The 19965-nt window shown below is 37.4% G+C and overlaps 1 protein-coding gene across 7 annotated transcripts in view; it reads left to right on the top strand.

Annotated features, from left to right (window-relative positions):
- Nucleotides 1–19089, top strand: part of INPP4B (inositol polyphosphate-4-phosphatase type II B) — a 353637-nt gene extending 334548 nt beyond the window's left edge. For 5 of the 7 annotated variants that reach the window (XM_060095092.1, XM_060095079.1, XM_060095076.1 and 2 more), the window contains one exon: nucleotides 18957–19089. In XM_060095092.1, the coding sequence (XP_059951075.1) occupies nucleotides 18957–19089 (133 nt within the window). Of the gene's footprint in view, nucleotides 1–17544; nucleotides 17720–18956 lie in introns of those variants that run through there. The other 2 variants (XM_060095081.1, XM_060095077.1) reach the window with 1 other exon arrangement.
- The last annotated feature ends 876 nt before the right edge of the window (nucleotides 19090–19965 follow it).

Raw genomic sequence — 19965 nt, 5'->3', positions numbered from 1 at the left:
TCATCCTCTGTGTAGAATTAATATTTATGTTGAAACACACATCTGATCAGTCCCCTCCTACGTGCTTAAGAACATGTCCGTGACCTGTCACGTGATCACTCATTTCCTGGCCTTTTCCTTCTCCACAGCCCTTTTCCTCCCAACCCCTGGGTCCTTGAAGCACTCTGTCCTTAGCACACACTTTAACAAAAAATTACAAAGTGACCTCCTGAGAAACACCTGCTCAAGTCCAAGAACTAGCATGTTTCTGGCTCCCAAAAGCCCCCAACACATTTATATATTGAAGTCCTAGGAAAACTCCACTATAAAGAAGCTTGACTTTTGTTAACCCAGTGCTACACATCCATCCGTCGAAACTCATGGGACACACTATGGGAAATTCTGTCTTAGGAAACTAGGCAATTTAAGCACTATAAATTTTGGCCAGTAGATAAGATAAAGGCATTATTTTCAAAATGATATTTAATGAAAGTATTCAATGTATTCTTTCTTTGACTGCAGGAGTTTTCAGAGAATTAATGTTATTTTATAAATATGTACCTTTTAAAGGAGAAGTAGAGAGAAGAAAAAGAAACCTCTGTGTTTAATTTATACCTATATGTGATTGCTTTAGTTTATATTTATTAACATAGAAGAACATGGGTTATACTTAAGTAATCAGGTAGCAATTTCTGGAGAAACAAATTTTAAATAAGTAATTCCTAGGGAATAAATGAACTAGTTTAATAATAAAAGAGCAACATAATTTCTCTTTAGAAACCATTATGCATTTTAATAACTTAGTATGCATCCAACCTCTCTAATTATTGTTATCTAAATTGAATACTTATAATTATTCAAGGTATAAATATTTGAACAAAAATCCAAATATATATTAATGATTTTTGATTGAAAGTATTATAGCAAAACATTATTTGTAGTGAGTTATTTGTAGTGAGGTGGACCTAGTCATACAGAGTGAAGTAAGTCAGAAAGAGGAAAACGAATAGCTGATTCACTTTGTTATAAAGCAGAAACTAACACACCATTGTAAAGCAATTATACTCCAATAAAGATGTTAAAAAAAATCATCAGAATTAAATGGTTATTTCAGGTAGACTACAATGAATTATAAGATTGAGCGACTCAGTTCTTTTGTTATATATGGTTAAATTAAACATGGACTAGAAACATAAGAGAAATAAACACCATAACATGTGTAATAATAAAAGCAAGCAAGCAATATTCTACAAATAAAATATCTTTTGGTTCAAAAGAATCAAACTGTCCAACAGCCCTTCAAGTTTGTATTTGTAAAGTTTAGAAAAATATTTAGAGAGTAATACAATATGCATTGTTAGAATGTATAAATCATTAGAACAAAGTATTATTTGAAATAATTCTTAAATATTCTCTTCTTAAAATCATTACTGTGCACTGCAACTTTCATAGAGATGATTCTTTGTTACATTGTATGTTTTTCATTAGCCATTAGTAAAAGATCTGTAGATTATTTCATTGCCATTTATTCAATAAATAATTAGCAATATATATAAGGACACCAATAATTATATCTACCATTTATTGAGCACATAATATGTTTGGTATGCTAAATATACTATACATGTATGTGTTTGTTTATGTATATGTGTGTATTTAACTTTCATATTAACCTGTATGTGACAATATTATTATCATCTTCATTTTCAAGATGAGAGAACTAAAGTTTAGCAAAATTAAGTAGCTTGTCCAAGTAACAGAGGTAGCAAGAGGCAAAGACAGATTCAAACCCAGGATCGTCTTACCAGTATATGAGCAGAGTGCTATAAAGAAATATAGAATCACTATATAATATGGTCGGTGCTATCTACTGGGAATTTTTTTAAAGACCTAATAATTTATAGAAATAGGAATCCATAGGCTAATAATCTGTATTCTGGCTTTCAATCAGCTGTTTACTTTTTATTAATCTTTCTCCAATGGGAAGTAAGGAGAGCGACAGCTAATTCCTGTTTTACTAAAATGTAATCCATTAGGATACAGTTCTCTAAAACCGAAGGATAAGCGTCCTGATAAATTTTAGCTTCTTGTTTCCCTATAAGAAAGTCAGGTGTCCATGATCCCCTAACCAATTTCTTGGCAACTGCCTTTCAATGAATTATTTGCTTTTATTTAGAGGAAGGAATTAAAAGAATGAAAGTCAGTATTTTAGCCATGTGGCTCTGGAGCTCAACAACGTGACCAAAAGTCATAAAATCAGCTCCTAAATCAATGGCACATGGATATGATCCATGGACATTTTGTTAAATGATTTGTGACTTGGGGTAATTAGATACGTCACCTGGATTGTCTTCCATATTTCTTAAGACTTTACCTTTTAATGAATCTTTCAAATTGTCATTTATTAATTTGACCATAAAATTAATTCCTGCCTATTGATATATTCACCTTTCTGGAAAGAAATATATTTAATGTCCACCACATAACCACAAAACTCATATTTTAGCTAAGTGCAACACTTTACTAAGTCTTGAGTATCAATCATAGCTTATATAGCTGGTTTTACTGCTTGTATTGCTTTAGTTTATGGTTTTCCTTCAGAACCTGTCATACATAATATACACTTCTTGATGTGGTCTCAACTGCTGCTGTTGCTTTTTAATCCCATATTTTCTTCCTAGCCCATTGTCATTTGACTCCCATCCATCAGGCCACTTAAACTGTTCAGTTGAACATCACTGATAACTACTTCCTTGTCAAAGCCAGAGATGTAAATAACAATCATATTTGTATTAGATCTATGTCTCAAACTTGAGTCATGTGTTGACCTCTTTAAGAAGAATTTTTATATACTTTCCTTTCTGACATAAACTATTTTTAGTATGTTACTCACATATAGCCAAACATAAAACCAGGTATGAATTCCTCATGCCTTTAGCACTTATACAACTAGAAAGCAAAAAACAAATACACAAATTACACAGAACAAAACCAACAAAATTTGAGTTAGCATAATTCCTTTCCTATGACATGATACTGTTTTGCTGAAGTTAAATTGCACGTGAAAGCAGTTCAGTTTGCCTATACTTTCTGTGCTGTATGATACAATTCTCCCATCACTTATTTTTTTAAACGAGTATAAAAACTTTGGGTAGCGTGTGCTGTTATTTCAACTTGCTGCCCCTTAGACCCAAAGCATCATGAGTGCACTAGGCAATCCTGCATTGTTCTCTCACTGCCCATGATGATGGCATGTAGAAGTTGGGACCAATATAATCATCAACAGTGATGTAAGGCTTAATTACTTGTTTGCTGACTGAATGTCTGCCATTTCTTGCCTTCAACATGTCTTTGGCTTTCACAGGTTCTCTCTGCCACCCTGGTCTTTTCTTATTTGCCTCACACCTTGATTATTTCAATATGCTCTTTCTTGGTTTTTCTGCTTCCAATCTCTCTACTTCAATCTACCCTGCATAGTATTTTCAAACTAATTTTTCTAAAACCCAAGTATAGCGTGTAGAAACATATAATCTTGTAGTGTCATTTCATCTCCTCGTTTCTTTGCTGGACCATGCCCTGTTTCTCTCCCTCATCTTTTCACCATGTTTTTACATAAATACACGTCCCTACACTCTCATTCAGCAAACATGTAACAAACATAACAAACACCACAAATCCTTGCCTCTATCTTTTTTCCTTTTTTTCTTTGTTAATACCTAGAAGTCCTCTCTCCTTCCCTCCATCTCACTCAGGCGGCATACACTAGGGCTACCCCAGGCACACTGCGATGTGTGGTCACCCTAAGCCTAAGCCCACACTGAGAACTCTTTAGATTCAAAACCTTTATTTCATTTTATATTGGAGTATAGTCGACTAACAATGTTGTATTAGTTTCAGGTGTACAACAAAGTGATTCAGTTGTACATATACATGTATCTATTCTTCTTCAAATTCTATATAATATAAAATAAAAAGTTTAAAAACAGAAAAAGAAATCCCTTTTGAGCACATAGGTGTTTATGCTAATGAGATTTCTGAGACTGGAGCCTCTAAATAGCATCAAGATGGGGTTGGCCATCAGAAAGACCAACAGAATAGAGGATTGGAAGGGGGAGGGGCTGGAAATTAAGCTCTATAAAAACTCTTGAACAAAGAGATTTGATCAACTTCCAGATTGGTGAACACATCCAAATGCTGGGAAGGTGACACACCCCAGTTCCATGAGGGACAAAAACTCCTGTGCTGGGGGACCCTGTGGACCTCACCCTATTACCTCTTCATCAGATTGTCATCTTCAGTATCATTTCATTCATATTGTAGCATGTGAAATATCCTATATTATGTTATCATTTTATTATCATTTATAATAAACTGGTAAAAAAATTTTTTAAAAACCTTTATTTCATGTATGGCAATACTACATGTTTTTCTCTAATAATTCTGGGTATGCTGGGCTGCCCTGGGTAGACTGTAAGGCCATGTATACAGGTACTATAATCTACATAGTTTCTGGCACAATGCAGAATGTAGAAAAGGAAAGTATATCACAGTATTAAGAGCACAGACTTAGGAGTCAGAAGGAACCAGATTCAAATTCTAGCTCTACCTCTATTACCAGTGTAAGTTTGGATATTCTACCTAGTGTCTCTTAAGTTGTCCCATTTGCAAAATGAATCTCTGTACCTACCTCACAGAAGTGGTGTAAAGGTTAAAGGAGATCATTAGGGTTAAGTGATTGGCATTCGTGAAAGAGTCAGCACTCAATAAGTGGTCCCCTTTATTATTAACTCTCTGTGAGCTTAGTTGATGCTTTATGAATGAGTGTTACAGGAATCCATCCATTAGTTTTCTTCCTTCCTGGAATTCTCAGTGGTTTCTAAGTTGGAACACCAGCTGCCACAGTGACAGGTTCAGAAAGGCTAATTTTATGCCATAATTATCTAGAAAAAGGAACCAAAGTACCATAGGGATTTCTGAGGAACAGTGAGATCACAGTGAGTCATATATGGACAGTCTCCAGCTCTGCTCCCTCCCAAGCCCGGGGGCATTTCCCCGAAACAAGGTACCAGACACCTTGTCCTCACAGTGTATAAATCCTAAGGAATGAGAAAAGGGCTCCTTCCTCTCTGTTAGGGACGGGGTGTGAGAGGAGGTTCTGTTTCATTGTGTGAGAACTGAAGAATATCATCAATCTAATTGTTCTGCACACAATCCCAGCTCTGTACCCTGTGGATGACTTATGAGTTCCTGGTCCTCCTCTGGAGGCCTCTGCTTCCTCATCTGAAAAATGAACGGGTTGGACAAGGTGATCTTTAAGGTTCCCTTCTAGCTCCAACGATCTGAGTTGAAGAAAAGCTTTAAGCAATTCAGAGGGAGCCTAAACAAGAGGAAAGTAGGAAAAAAGACCCTTTTTTCTAAGCTCTGTGTCTCTGTGTCTTACTCAATTGAACAGAAGAGAGTCGATACAGAATACGATTTCTGACGGATGTGGAACAAAGCACAAACCAAATGGATGGAAAAGGAAATTGTGGTGCCCTTAGAATTCTTTTGGTTCTACTGGAATGAAATTACTGACACATTTTTTATTTTAATCAGAAATTTGACTCGGAGCCATTACTATGGTTGGCTCGGAGTGATATTTTGTACTCTCCCCGATAGCCATCTGTTTGGCAAACAGCACAGCCATTTCAAGAATTATTGCAGAAAATGGTTGCAAGTGACAGAAATAATGGCTCTGTTAGACTCAGTTTGATTATCTGCATCAGTGTAGTTACAAAAGCAGACAGAGAAGGAAAAAAATGTATCTGAGATAAAATACTCTCTCCTGGGTCTTATGATTTATAATTGCTACCTCTGTCTATCATTTTATAGGGCAGGTTCAAGATGTTGATTCACCCCACCTCCCCATCTATCATATATATAGTCTCTCATTCATTTGTATTTATTTTGCTTTACTCCAGACCTTTATTACTTTTTACCTGGACCATTGCAGTAGGCTCTTAATTGATCTTTTCTCTAGTCCCTCACCTTCTAATCTATTTTACACATTCCTCCCAAAGAGTTTTTCCTGAAGTTCAACTTCAGTCATGTGACTCCCACTACGTAGAGAGTAATGTTCAATTTCTTCAGCCAGGAATTTTGGGGTCTCTGTCATTTCAGGATCCATCAGCTTTTTCTATATCACTGCCCCTTCCTCTTTCTTTTTATTCTTAGATTGTAGTCAGTTCAAACTATTCAAGGCACAAAGCTGGTACTCAAAAAATATTCCCTGGATAAATATGTAAATAAAGAGTCCTGTTTGAGTTTTTAACTCAGCATTTTCCCAACTCATTTCATCACAAATATTTTAGGAAATATTCTCATGGCATTGTATTCTATATCCTTAGAGGGGCTTGAGAGGTATAGGTCACAAAGGGAAATTAATCAAGATCCATGGCCAATTGCTTATAACTTAGATTAGTACCAAACCAATTTTAAAAAGGAAAAGAAATACCCAGAATTGAACAGAAAAACAAGAGGAAGCATCCATCTGTATCAGTAGAAGATAGCTGGATGTCTTTTAATATCATGTATTAGCTCCCGGGAGGTACTGAAGTTCTGATAAGCCAGTTGTAAGGCTTTTCCCAGTGGCCATAATCAGAAAATGACATGTTGGCTACAAAATCAAGTGATGGATAATTACAGGTCATTAGCAGTATTAGAAATTAAAAAGGAAGCAGAACAATGCATACTAGTATAGTCAATCTGATAGTCATATGTGTTGATAAAATGCTTCTAATTTTTATGTTTATATGATCATGGGAAGGCTTCATTCCAAAGAGCCATATGAAAAGGCATCAGTTCAGGAGAAATATACATTGAAATTTGTATGTGAATGTAAAGTGTAAACTCTTGGGACTTACATGACATTGGGCTTCAAAACTGTATGCAAAGATGTTACTCCAACCGCACTGCCAGAAGCGTAGATGTTCTAGTTGTGGCATTCGTTATTGTGGCATGAATGGTTAGGTGATCAGAAAGTCAATCTTGGCTTTATTTGTTTACTAAAGCACTGATGATATATTGTGAAAAGTTCTGATTGTGTCACAAAGGGGAAAGAGATGAAGCTTCTAATTAGGTTATGTTTACCTTCCATTCCATGTTCAGATGAGTCAGGAAATGCTTTGATTTGCAGATTCCTACCTAGTAAGGACTTTTCGATAAACATTGAAAGCTCTCTATTTTGTAGCTAGTCCTCAACCCGTAAATATCTATTTTTTCCGAAAAACAAAGAGATGACCAACTATCCCATTTTCTTGAATCTTCCCCATATTCTCTTTCCTCTGTCCCTCCAAGCATATCCACTTCACATATCCCAAAACAGTTTCATTAGTCCTTTTGACTCTTCGAGGCTCTGTGCTGTCTTTCTTCTTCCTTCCTTTCACCATCAGGGCTCTGGGCACAGTAGTTAAAATAGAATAAAATGCCTTCCATTCTTTGCTGCTCATTTATCAGTTGATTATAAACGAATTTCTCTTTCTAAAATTCTACTGAAAGTCAAAGGCTACAAGTCACATAATTATGGAGTCCAGTGACCTTTAGTTACTTTGCAACCTCCGTGCTCCAGCGGACACATTGGTTACATCCTCTTTCTTTGAATCTGTGCCTGTTTTCTTACATTGCTCCTTCCTTAGAGGCCTTACAAATGCAGGCATTCCCCAGAGTTTTACCCTCAGCCCTCATCTCTGCTCATCATATACTCTCTACATGGGTGACTTCATCTAATTAGCCCACTTTTTGCCAGAAAATTCCAAATGTATGGTATAGATCCTGTCTAGACCTACCTTGTATTATAAATGTCTAACTAAAAGTCTTGCATCAAACACGGTATATTTAAGCAGCATTATTTACAATTTCCAAGGCATGGAAGCAACCTAAGTGTCCATCAACAGACAAATACATAAAGAAGATGTGGTATGTGTGTATATGTATTAGGTATATATACATATACACACAATGGAATATTACTCAACCATAAAGCAGTATGAAATTCTGCCATTTGCAACAACATGGATGGACTTGGAGGGCATTATGCTTCATGAAATAAGTCAGACAGAGGAAGACAAATACTGTGTGATATCACTTATATGTGGAATCTAAAAAATAACACCAACTAGTGATTAAAACAAAAAAGAAGCAGAGTCACAGCAGATTCACAGATATAGAGAACACACTAGCAGTTACCAGTGGGAGAGGGAAGGAGGGAGGGGCAATATAGGGGTAGAGGGGAAAAAAGGTTATTACAGGATTAAATGAAATCTGTGTGTGAAGCTTTTGAAAACTATAAAGCACTATAGAACTTAAAGAATCTTTCATTCAATAAAAAAATAAAAATAAAAATTTAAAAAACAGCATATTTGAACAGAATGCATTTCCCCCTAAAACCTGAACTTTTTTTTTTTACTTTCTCTCCCTGATCTTCCCCTACCTAAACTCTTAATATATAGTCTACTTTTCAAATTACTTCTGTTTTAGAACCTGTAACTTCCTCACCCTTCTCCTGCACTCCAAGTTGAAGCTCTGATCATTCCTTGCCTTGACGATTTTAATAGCCTCCTAACTGGTCTCCATGTCTCTGGTTTATTCCAGCCCTGCCGCAGTCCTGGCTCAAGCCATCCTGCCTACTGTGGCTAGGTGCTGTACACAGCTAATCACACCACTCCACTGCTCACGAATCCTCAGTGCTTGTCCACCCATCATTTAGAGAATTCTAAGTTTTTACCGATGACACAAACGTTTGCCACATAGCCCCATATCATTTTAAAACAATGTAGTTGCATTTCTTATCACAAAATATGTGTTTATTTTAGAAAATGTCTAAACTAGATAAGCTACAAAAATAGAAAGTATCCTAATTTTAATATTCCTGCTTTTGCTATTTCCTGCTGCCCCATTACAACCAAAGCAGACTGTGGGTCATTCCCAAGTGCATCTGACATTCTCCCGTTTCCATGCCTTTCCATGTTATTTACATCCCCCCAAACCCATCCAATTTCTAACTACTGAAATTCTATTCGGCCTTCATCATCCGTAACAAAAGTTTATTTCTCTAAGATGCCTTCCCTGATCTTTGAATCCTTGCAGCAGATATTAGTGATAATATATGTAAAAAGCACTTTGAGTTACACCTTGGGGTCCTTCCTCCTTGGTGGATTTTATATTTTATAGTCTGTCATTGTGTAACAGTTGTGTAACTGTTGTTTTTAAGCCATGCACTTGTTGTATCCAAAAACTACACTCTAAGATTCTTGAATGTCTTTTATTCTCTTTCCCAACGATTTTCATAAGCCTTGACTTCCAGAAGTTGATAAAATAAATTGTAGCAATGTGCTATTTGCTTGGGATGGTGGGAATAAAGGGAGAGCTGGGGATAGAAATGGGAAAAGGTTGAAAGGGGGAGAAAGAGAGAGACCCTATCCTTCTAGAGAAGATAATGACAATTCCAGGGGCAAAAACTCTAAACTGATTCTTTTGGCGTGTCCAATTCCAACATGGGGTGGAAATGAATGTGTAATAATACTGATACTGCGGTGGTGATGTTGGTACTGGTCCGTACTCAACTCCATCCATTTCAGATGCAACAAGGATAACCCAGAACAGGAGTTCACCACTGAAAAAGGTTGGCAGATTTACCTCGCTGACTGGAATCCTATAGAAATGGCAGGGATGGGAGGGGATTGAAAAACCTGAGAAACCCAAGAGATTGTGGCGAAAGAAGATATAGCTGAACTTCTTTATGATTCAGGAGCTTCGTCTCAGTGCTGAGCAGTTGAAAATATTTCCATCTCCTTGCGGATGGATAAGCACCGCTGCTATTTTGACAAGCCTGGCTCCCTATGGGAGACGGAGATGCAGCTGGATTTTCATTCTGTAAAAGCTCTTTGGGAAATGGTTTCAGGATACAACCAGAAGAGTGCATTGGTGGCTTTGCCATTTGTCTAAATGGGTACATCAGGATTTACTGAAACTTAATAGAGGAGCAAGAGTGGTGAAGGCAGGAAAACGGTTTCTGTTAGTACAAGCAAGATGACGGAGGGGCACAGGCAGGTCGCAGCAGTAGAGATGCTGCCAAGTGGTCCGATTGGTGGATGGATGGATGGATGGATGGATGGCTGGCTGGTGTGGGGTGTAAAGAGGGCAGAAGAATCAGGGAGAACTGAGGTGCTTAACATGAATGTCTGAGAGTGGTGAGTGTCATTTTCTGTGATGCGAAAGAAGGAAGGAGCTGATGTGGGATGGTGGCAGAGGAGGCGGACTCAAGTTAAGAAGTGACCTTGAAACTGGACTGAAGGTAAAACTTTTCCTCTGCCCCCTTAGGGTCTCTGGCTGGGTCTGAGAATTAAACTGCCCTAAGACAAATTAATGAGAGAAAAGCATACACATTTTACATATACATGGCAATTCTCACCAGAAAATGAAGACACAAAGAAGTGTCAAAACCTAAATACTTTTATACTAGGTTGAAGAAAGAAAAGCAATTGTGGAAAAATAACTGAAATATATGGGGCCACGGGGTGTGGTGCTGAAGGAAGATAAGAATTCTTTCATCTAGGTCTGTTGTATAGAATTCTCTCAGCATTGACTCCCCATATCTGGTGATAAGAATGTTTCTTTCCTGCTGGTAGAGAGAGGGCATCTTTCACGCAGGAATTTTATCTCTTGCTTTCAGGAAGAAAGGGGGAGGTCAGAGCACTCTTCCTGCACCTGCTGTTTCTTTCAAGTGCCTTTAGCTCAAAATAGTCCTATTGCCAATGTGGCATATTTGGGGGTGGCATATTCTGCCATGCTTCATTACCTTAAAATGTCTATTAGGCATCCAAGTGAAGATGCAATATATGTGTGTGTAATTCAGAGAAGAGGTGTACAGTAGAGAGAGAAATTTAAGATTCATCATCATACAATGATAGTTAAGTCATGGGACTGGTTGACACTGCCTAAGGGCAGTATATATAGTACAGGAAGGTAAAGTGTGCTGTCCTAAATCCTGGGGGCACTTCAGCATTAGAGAGAACTAGAGGAGAAAGAGCTGGGACTGAGCAGCTGCACATCTCGTCAAGGTACTCCTTGTCCGCACGGAAACTGAGATTTAACAAAAGGAGGGCTAGAGAGGGAATTTTTAAATTTACCTATTTACTTATATCTATTGTTGGGAATGTGGTAGGTGCAGGTGCCTTTACATTATCTCTCAATAATCCTATTGGGTAGATCTTAACATTCTCCCATTAAAAGGGAAGACTGAAACTTAATCAAACAGATGTTGGGAAGCTGGGCTGATGTTCTTTCCTGTTACACATTCCAAACGGGTATCTGTTGTCACTGATACCCGCTACCTTCCCAAGCTACTTTCATAATAACATGAGCATATATGGACTTTTATTTTTATTTGGGAGCTAAGGACAGCCCCACCAGGAAATCTGGCTCTCAATGGATTTACCTCATTATCCTCTGCCTGGTACTTATCAAGAATGGAATCAGAAGTCTTATATTTTTGCTTGTTACTTTCCTCTTCACTGGGGTATAAAAGTTCTCCCCAATCCAGGAGAGTGCCAAACTAGAGCAGTGAGACAAGGGTTGTTTATATTTTTAAGTACTTTTTAGCCACAAACACATTTACAGAGTGTTTTAGTGACTAGTCTGGTGTCTTCTCTCTGACTGTTATTTTGAAGCCATCAAAACTAAGTCATCCTGTAGGAGCTCTTGTACAAAGAAAGGCGAATAACACTGCATGGGAAATAGAAAATGAGTTTTAGGTGTATATCCACATCTAAGTACTTATTTCTTTGTAGAAGCACCCTATTTACCTGTTTACGAACTAAGGTATATGGTTTGGTTTTGTTTACTTTTAAAATAATTTCCTTAAACAAACTTCATTCCACATTTCAGCTCCTGTCCAACCAGGCTGGTGCAAAGTCAGTCTCTATTATTTTGAGCTCTCCTCTTGCCACGGGTCTTATCTTGCACTGAAACTTCTGGAAGCCTTGTCGATATCTGTCATCAGCTGCTGATGTGCCCATTTCCTATTCATTATGGTATCTTTAAGCCCCTTCATTTCCTTACATCCAAGCCGAGCTCAGGACAAGGGAACCGTTGGCAAGGTGGACCAGTGACTTAGGGAGAGCCTCCCTAGATGCATCTTGTGCCCTGCCATACTGCGCACCTCCCCACCCCTCCCCAGGCACAGACACAGAACAATGCACAGGGATTCACCCTCCGGGGCACCAACTTTTGTCCCTTTGTCTTCTCCCCACTGTTTCCCTCTCTCCCTCTCTCTCTCTCTCTCTCTCTCTCTCTCTCTCTCTCTCTCTCTCCCTCTCCCTCTCCCTCTCCCTCCCTCCCTCCCCCTCTCCATTTCTGTACCTCCCTTTCCTTCTCCCTTTCCCGCTCTTTTCTCTTTCAACCCTCAAAGATCCTCTTGCCCCCTCAATGGACACCTCATCTTCTCTGTCCTAAGATTAAAGAACAGCAAATCTATTTAGTTCAGACAGCGCTTGCTTTCAGCATTGCTAAAATCCCTGAGGCACATGCTTTATGCTACAGCCTAAAATATGAGAGCAAAACACAATGTAATACCTCCAAAATTATTTTACCACTGTCTTACATACAGTTAAACATAGCAGTCACATCTCATTTAGCCTTCTTTTATTGAAACAAAACTAACCTTAAACACTTCCTCATAAGCATTTTTCTTTAGCCCTTTAATCATTTATGATATTTCTTTCTGGACCTCATCCAAGTATTCTCCTTGTTAAAATTCAAAGATCAAAATTGGAATCAATTCTCTGAAAATGGTCTGATGGAAGCAATTATACTTCAAATTCATTCTCTCTTTCTCTTTTTTCCTTTTTAAAGTTGTTTATAAGACACTTTCATCAAACTTTCTTGAGTTGTTTTTCTGAGCATCTGCACTTTCTTTTCAAAGCAATGTTAAATATTATCTGAAAGTGTCACTACTTGGAGCCTTGCTTTTTCTGACAAGAAGATATTCCTATTTTCCAGGCACTTTGTAAAACTAAGAGAGTGAAATTGGAAGAAGAATGTAAAAAGTGATACCAGGGAGAATTAAACAATGAAATATGTCACTTTTGGTTTTTTTTAATTCTGAAAATAGATAAGAATGAGCAAGAACCACTTTAGAGATTAAATACAGTGTCAACGTGCTTTGCCTTCTTTGATTTTTGCCCCATACCCTATTTCTTATTGAACTGTCACCTATTCTATTAGTAGAAAAAATATGCATCTCTAGAGTGTGCAGTTATGTTTTAACAGAATCAAAGAATCACAGGAAGGTAGAGATGAAAGTAATTTTAGAAGTTGCTTAATCTAATCAAGCAACTAGCAAGAAATCACACCTGCCAGTTTCTGAGAGGTAGCGAGAAATCTGTGCTCAAAGGATCACAATCATAAAGTAGAAGGAATGTGGTTTTTCCATTTGACAAAGATAAAAATTCCCTGTCTGCTACTTGCACAGGTTTTATAATCCTTTTTTGCCTGTGGAGCTAATAATTCTAACCAGTTGGACTGTTTGTAAGGAATGAATAGATAATATCTATAAAGCAGCTATCACATGATTGGATGGTACATGAGAGATCTCTTTCTTTACTTCAAACACTTCCATTGATTTGCAAGTTGCCCAGACTTTAAACTACTGAATCTTTGACTATCTGAAATCAACAACCACTTAACTATAAATGTTCCTGTGCTCTAAGCCAATGGAATTCTTCTCATTCCCGTAGCCTTCAGTCTTTTCTGATTTGCCAGGTTCCCAAGCCCACTATCATCTTCCTGGTGACCATGCTCTGGTATCCTCTAGTTCACAGTAGCCCTCCCCTTAGACTGTCATGTCCAGAAGTGCATGCAGTGCCCTACAGGGAGGACTCCTTCCTCTGAGTGCGATTTTGCATAATACTGCTCTTTCTTTTGTAGCAAACTTGTCTATGATTATTGGAAGCACTCTATGACCTGGACATTCTAAGCAGTGACATAGTCTTATGTCTTCTAAGTAATTTCTTAATTTAGGGGCTTTTCCTGTGGTTGACCTAATGTATTTTGAATTAGATTCTGAAATTCAGTTAAAATGAAGAAATCATTTTAAATGTTGCTGGTGATTCAGTAGCCACCAATGCTAATCTTGATTCTAAGCCAGTGGAAATTATCCCAACCTTGATATTCTTTTATTAAAATTTCCCCTCTGTTTAAACAGCTGCGCAGTTTTTTCCAAAAGTCCTGGAAATATACTTTCAATATTCTAATTATAAATTAAAATTTTGGAAAGTTTTGGTAGATAATTTGACATCTAAGAGTATTTTGAGTCATTAAATTTCACACTGGACCTTGATCTAAACTGAAAACAAAAAATTCTTCTCTTATTTCTTATCATTTAAGCAAACTGTGAACCAGGCAAACTACATATTCAGGATCCTTTTTTGCAACTTGCTGTTGTAGAAGCCCAGGCAAGGCCTTTAAATTTGTTTTCTCATCTATGAAATGTGTAATTCAACTTGAAGACTTTTTAAAGTCACTCTACATCTGAAGAATCTCTGATTTTATGATGTAGGTACCACTCTCAAAGCTCTTCTTGATAAAGACCGACATTATATTCATTTTTACACAGATCTGCCAGTTTAAAACCTGACACAATCCAACATTCTAGAGCCTGAAACATGATGCTCTATTAAGATCGATTTATCAGATGAATGTAGACTCAAATAAAGTTCTGTAAGATACTGGCTCTAAAATCTTGGCTCAGCATTTCAAGATGGTATGCCTATAGCTCCGAACTTGGATGTAATGAAACGTGAAACAGTCTCATTTTAGCATGAAAGGAAATCAGCTTTCTCGTCAGAAGGAAAGATTTTTCAATTCAGTTTTAACTGGTAATTTTCCTTTGGGGGAGCTTGAAGAGCTGTAGTGGTTAAAGGAATAAACTATCAAATAACAATACTATTCATGAATAATTACCCAGCAGGGGGAGATAGGAGGATTCTAACTTTTATCTTTAGAGGTCTGAATGATTTGAGAGGATACCTATAGTGGGGGACTTGTGATCTAGGATACAGCAATAGTTGCTGACAGAAAAGAGGGGGAAATAAGCAAATATCATCAAGTCACGCACGCTGGGTTTTATTTAAGGAAATGTCTCCTTGTGCAGGCAGTGATGTGTTTAAGAGTGAGGCATTTCCTTTTACTTGTTTCTATTTTAAGTGATTGCTTTGACCGGTCTTTGAAGGAAAAAAAAATCATTTTCTATCCTGCAGATTCAGTAACTGCCCTTAAATGTCAGATCATGTCACATTTTCAGTGGAGACAACATTGTGATTTGCTTCCATGGTGATCTACCAGGGAGGAAATTACTAATATTATTACTTAGTACATCCTTTGCATTTACACTAGCAGAGTGCTGAAAAATTCATTTGTGGCCCTGAAGAAATAACCATTTGTGCTGTTCTTAGCAGGAAGCAAGGAAGCAGCCCCAAGAGCACCTGTGTCCCCTTGGTGACATAGGCAGGGCCTCAAGCTCTATGTGCTGTGGCAGGCTTGTAGGCTACGTTGCTTTCAAATTTCAGCTGAATAATAGAATGACTATGTCAGAGGCATTTTTAATATATTATTCTAATCTCCAGAGATTGCAGTCAGTAAGCAACAAATTAATTCAATTATAAAATTGCCCCTCAAAAAAAATCTTTTAATGTAGCACTTTCACTTGGAAGGCATATTCAACAAGCAGACTTGGAAAATATTAAATGTGCTCTGGCAGTTGTAGGGAAAAAAAGCCATTTGGTATGAATGAGTCCCCTGTATTTGGAGTAAGGACGGTTACAAGATCCTTTCAACTTACTGGTCGGCCAGTTGTCTGTTTCTCAGCCAGAGCCTGTCTACAGGTGGCCCCACTGAGAAAGAAAGAGTATTCTATACTATTATTGATAGACTGTGGTTAATATTTAACCTAAATTTGTAATCAGAATGTAATATTTATATTATGATAGATAGATAGATGATATAGGAGAGTCTGTACTTCTCTCTTAACAAGGAAAGGAACCAAGGTTTTAACAAACTTAAGATTTGCTACAGATAACCTTCATCTTAATAATGGACAGGAGAGAGCGTTAGTGAAGATGATATTAGAGAAATAATATTAGACAAAGAAGCTTTTCTTAGTCACATTCAAAGGTATCCATACTTTAAAATCTACTGCATGTTTCCTACCTAGTGAGCAGTAGAAAGTTAAACAAGTAACCAAGTACAACTGACAACAGGAATTATGCAGCCCTCCCTTTCACTCAATAAACCACTCATTTTCCAGATAATATTCTATTTCACTTTGGCACTGGCTCCATAGTCCTTAGGTCTTTACCGAACAATAAGGAAGCACCAGAGCCCAGCCCAGCGTGATTGATTTGGTGTTTTAAACTAAGATCGCTGTTTGAAATAATTACAACTGCTGTTTGTCCACATGTGGCCACTGGATGTGATCGACACCAGGTCAAAAATCTCTGTGTAGGAGGTTTTCAGAAGCTGCAACTGGTTGAAAGGGGGTCACGGATGCTAAGGGGCTTGTGTAGAAGGTACCTTTGCATATACAGCCCTGTTCATAGACCAAGCAACAGCTGGTTTTCTGCCTCAAAACCCGGAGGAGCTGACAGAGATCAAAAACTCCTTGACAACTGAGAGTGACTGAAATTCTGAATACTGATGAACTATACCACAGAAAAGAATTTGTATTTTCAACTTACATCAGTATGGCATATTTCAGATGTGCCGTAATTGGAACTGCTTTTAAGCCCAATTACAAATGCTTATTTTTCACTTTTACAGAAAATACACAACCTGGAAATTTAGAATCTTTTATTTTTCAACATGTACTCTGTAAATATGGATCTCTTTTCAGACCTGGAGTCCATAGGAGATAGATTTGGCTTCATTTTAGGAAGATGAGCAGGACAACATAATTTATGAGCTGAACCGATGAAAGGGTGCTGAGTCGGGTTTTGTTAAACTAGTCTTATGGCTGGCAAGGATGACATGTCAGATATTTCATTCATTTTAAATACCAAGCCATTTCCATAAATCATTTTTATAACTTTAAATACATTATATAGGTACAGTAACAATAGACAGTGTGTTTAAATGTGCCAGACACATCCATTTCCTTCACTACATACTGTGTTTCTCATTTCATTTTCCAAAGATGTACTTATCGGGTTATTTTTATGGGCTGATCCATATTTTAGTTTTATTCATGTAGCCTTGTCTACTGGCCCCGTTATGCTTCTCTGATTCTTTCTTGTGCATGTACATATTCAACCCATGTGAATATCATCATAGCATTTCTCTCTTCCTTTCTGCACAAAAGCCCAGTTAGAAAAATGACGCAGGATGCATTTGGGGCTATTTAGCATAAAAACTTCATCTGAAACTGCTGTATTATATAAGATAATGTGTTGTATTTCAGGATATTTAAGTTTCTTTACTGTGTGAACGCTATACTATTTTCTTTTCTCCCCTAACTCCCCACCCCCCGTTTAACAGCAGACAAACCCAGGGAGCACTGAATGAATCTGATGATCCTGAAACAGGCTGTCTAACTGATAACAAGCCAACTTCTCGACACTTCTATCCTGTCGCCTTGCTGCTTGTCAGCTCACACCTGCTAGTTGTGTGGCTTATTTTAAGTCTTGCATTACTTTTAGCCAAATACCAATAAGTTTTATGTTGTACTCCTTCCTTTTCTACAACTGACAATGGACTTTAAATTATGGGGACAATGCTGTAATTTCTACATTTTCAGAGTCACAGAATTAAAAAAAAAGTTTGAATTGTAAGTGTTTTATGTGTTTTTCCTAGAATCTAAAAAAAAGAAGTACTATGCATTAAGTGAATTATTTTGCTCTTTTGTTTATGGAGAAGTGTTTCCCTCTGTTAACTAGCTCAAGAAGAAATTTTAAATTCCTGTCTTTGGCATAAGACAAAGAACAGAATCCTGAAAGCTTTACGTTCTGCATCTCCTCTTCCTCTTCCCATTAAATTTATTTAAAGAAATTGAGACTGAATTTGCACAAACCCTGAAACCCTGAGACAAGTCCTAGAGATGTGGGAGGTTCCAGACTTGATTTCCACTGTGCCGATCTCACTGTCACCATCAGCTGATAGAATCTTCTGTTTGATATTTTAACCTGTTACTTCTGTGATTTCTTTCCTGCAATTAACCCTTTTCTGTCAAGTAACTTTCTGGAGAGAATGGCTATTTATGTTTTGTAATTAAATGAACCCGTTTGTAACCATGGTTTGGGTTGATTTGGCTCTCAGAGTACTTTTCTATTCTTTTTAACAAAGTCTTGTTTGTGTCTTGATGCCCCATTTTCAGCACCTGTGACTTTTGTACTGTCTGTACACAAGCACTCCTCTTGATAAAGCTGAGACTTGGACCAGGCTGTCTGGAAAGCCATTTTCCTCTTCGTTGCACAGCTAAAATAATGCAGTCAAATAGAGATGAAACTTTCCTTTAAAAATCTATATGGCCAGACTTATAAATTAAATGCCTTATTCCTAGAACCTACATCCTTAGGGCTATGTATAGATGTTCATGTGTTTTAAAGAGACTGAGAAATTCATTTGTGGAAAAGTTATAAAAAGGCAGATATATTTATGAAACGAAAATGAAGCTGTATTGTGGAACAAATTATATTTAAAGAGTTTATTAAACCTTAAATATATGTTAAGAGCAAAGGGACTCTACTCATCTTTTTTCTGAGGGCAATAATGGTATTGGGCCTGGCCTAGGATTTAATTTTGTAAGATGTATCATCATTTGTGAAAAAAAAATGTAGAGTTGAATCTTTGTTATTTTTACTTGGACTGTTGCTGCAACTCTGCATTGGACAAATAAAGCATATTTATTTATTCTGTGTTTCATGAAGTTGTCCTTTTTCCCCTTTCACCAGAGAAGGCTGCCGCATAGAAAATGTACTGAAGAATATCAAATGCAGGAAGTATGCTTTCAACATGCTACAGCTGATGGCTTTCCCCAAGTACTACAGACCTCCAGAGGGGACTTATGGAAAAGCTGACACCTAAGTTTACCAACATGTAAATAAACAGGAACACAAATATGCTTCCGCTGGATAATCTCTACCTTTTTTTACGTTTTCATTGTCATGAATTTGTGGAGGGAGGTGATCAGGGATATTTGCCCAAGTCTAGGAATTACTTGAATTAGTTATCAGCATATGACTCTGAAAGAAATCCATTAAACAAACCTTAAATCATATCGCATTTCTAGTTCTAAGCTTGTATTGATTCTCGCTGGTTGAGATCAGCTCAGAAAGTGTACATTTCATTCATGGGGTATTTTAATGAAAGATATTCTGAGAAAAGCTAGGTCGCTACAGGGGACCTGGGGGTGATTCAGAGAGTGGCCTTCTCCACTCCAAAGCTATGAGAGAGTGTAAAGGGAAGAGAGACTTTGAGATACTATTCCATAGCCTTTCTCACAAATAACCTGAGAGCCCATTTTTGGGCTATAAAAAATACTTTTCTAGTTACTTGAAACTAGGGAGAGTTAACTCATGATTTTGACTACAGAAGCAGTTTATGTGTGCTTGTAAGGACTTTTGTCATCCAGTGGAGGTGTGACAGGTCCTCCTAAACACATAGATGGACAGTGGTAGTAAAGCAGTAAAAGTACTTTTCAAAAGCATAGTATCGTCTCAAAACTCTGACTTAGGTTCGATGGCCCTATCAGCCTGAACTTTATGTAGTCAAGTTCATGAAAAACTGTAAAATATCTTTGAGGTGTTTTCTAGCAGTCATCTTGGTATAGAATGTAGATGGTGTCAGTATGCATTGTCTAGCATAGATTAGTATACTTGAATAAACCTTTTAAAACATAGGCCACCATAACTAATGATACACCAAAACAATTATTTCTCTTAAATGGAATTTCACATTTGC

Source organism: Mesoplodon densirostris, chromosome 1 (genome assembly GCF_025265405.1).
Source record: "Mesoplodon densirostris isolate mMesDen1 chromosome 1, mMesDen1 primary haplotype, whole genome shotgun sequence".
NCBI lineage: Eukaryota > Metazoa > Chordata > Mammalia > Artiodactyla > Ziphiidae > Mesoplodon > Mesoplodon densirostris.
The sequence above is the reverse complement of the archived record's forward strand: the minus strand, read 5'-3'. Positions and strand labels throughout refer to the sequence as shown.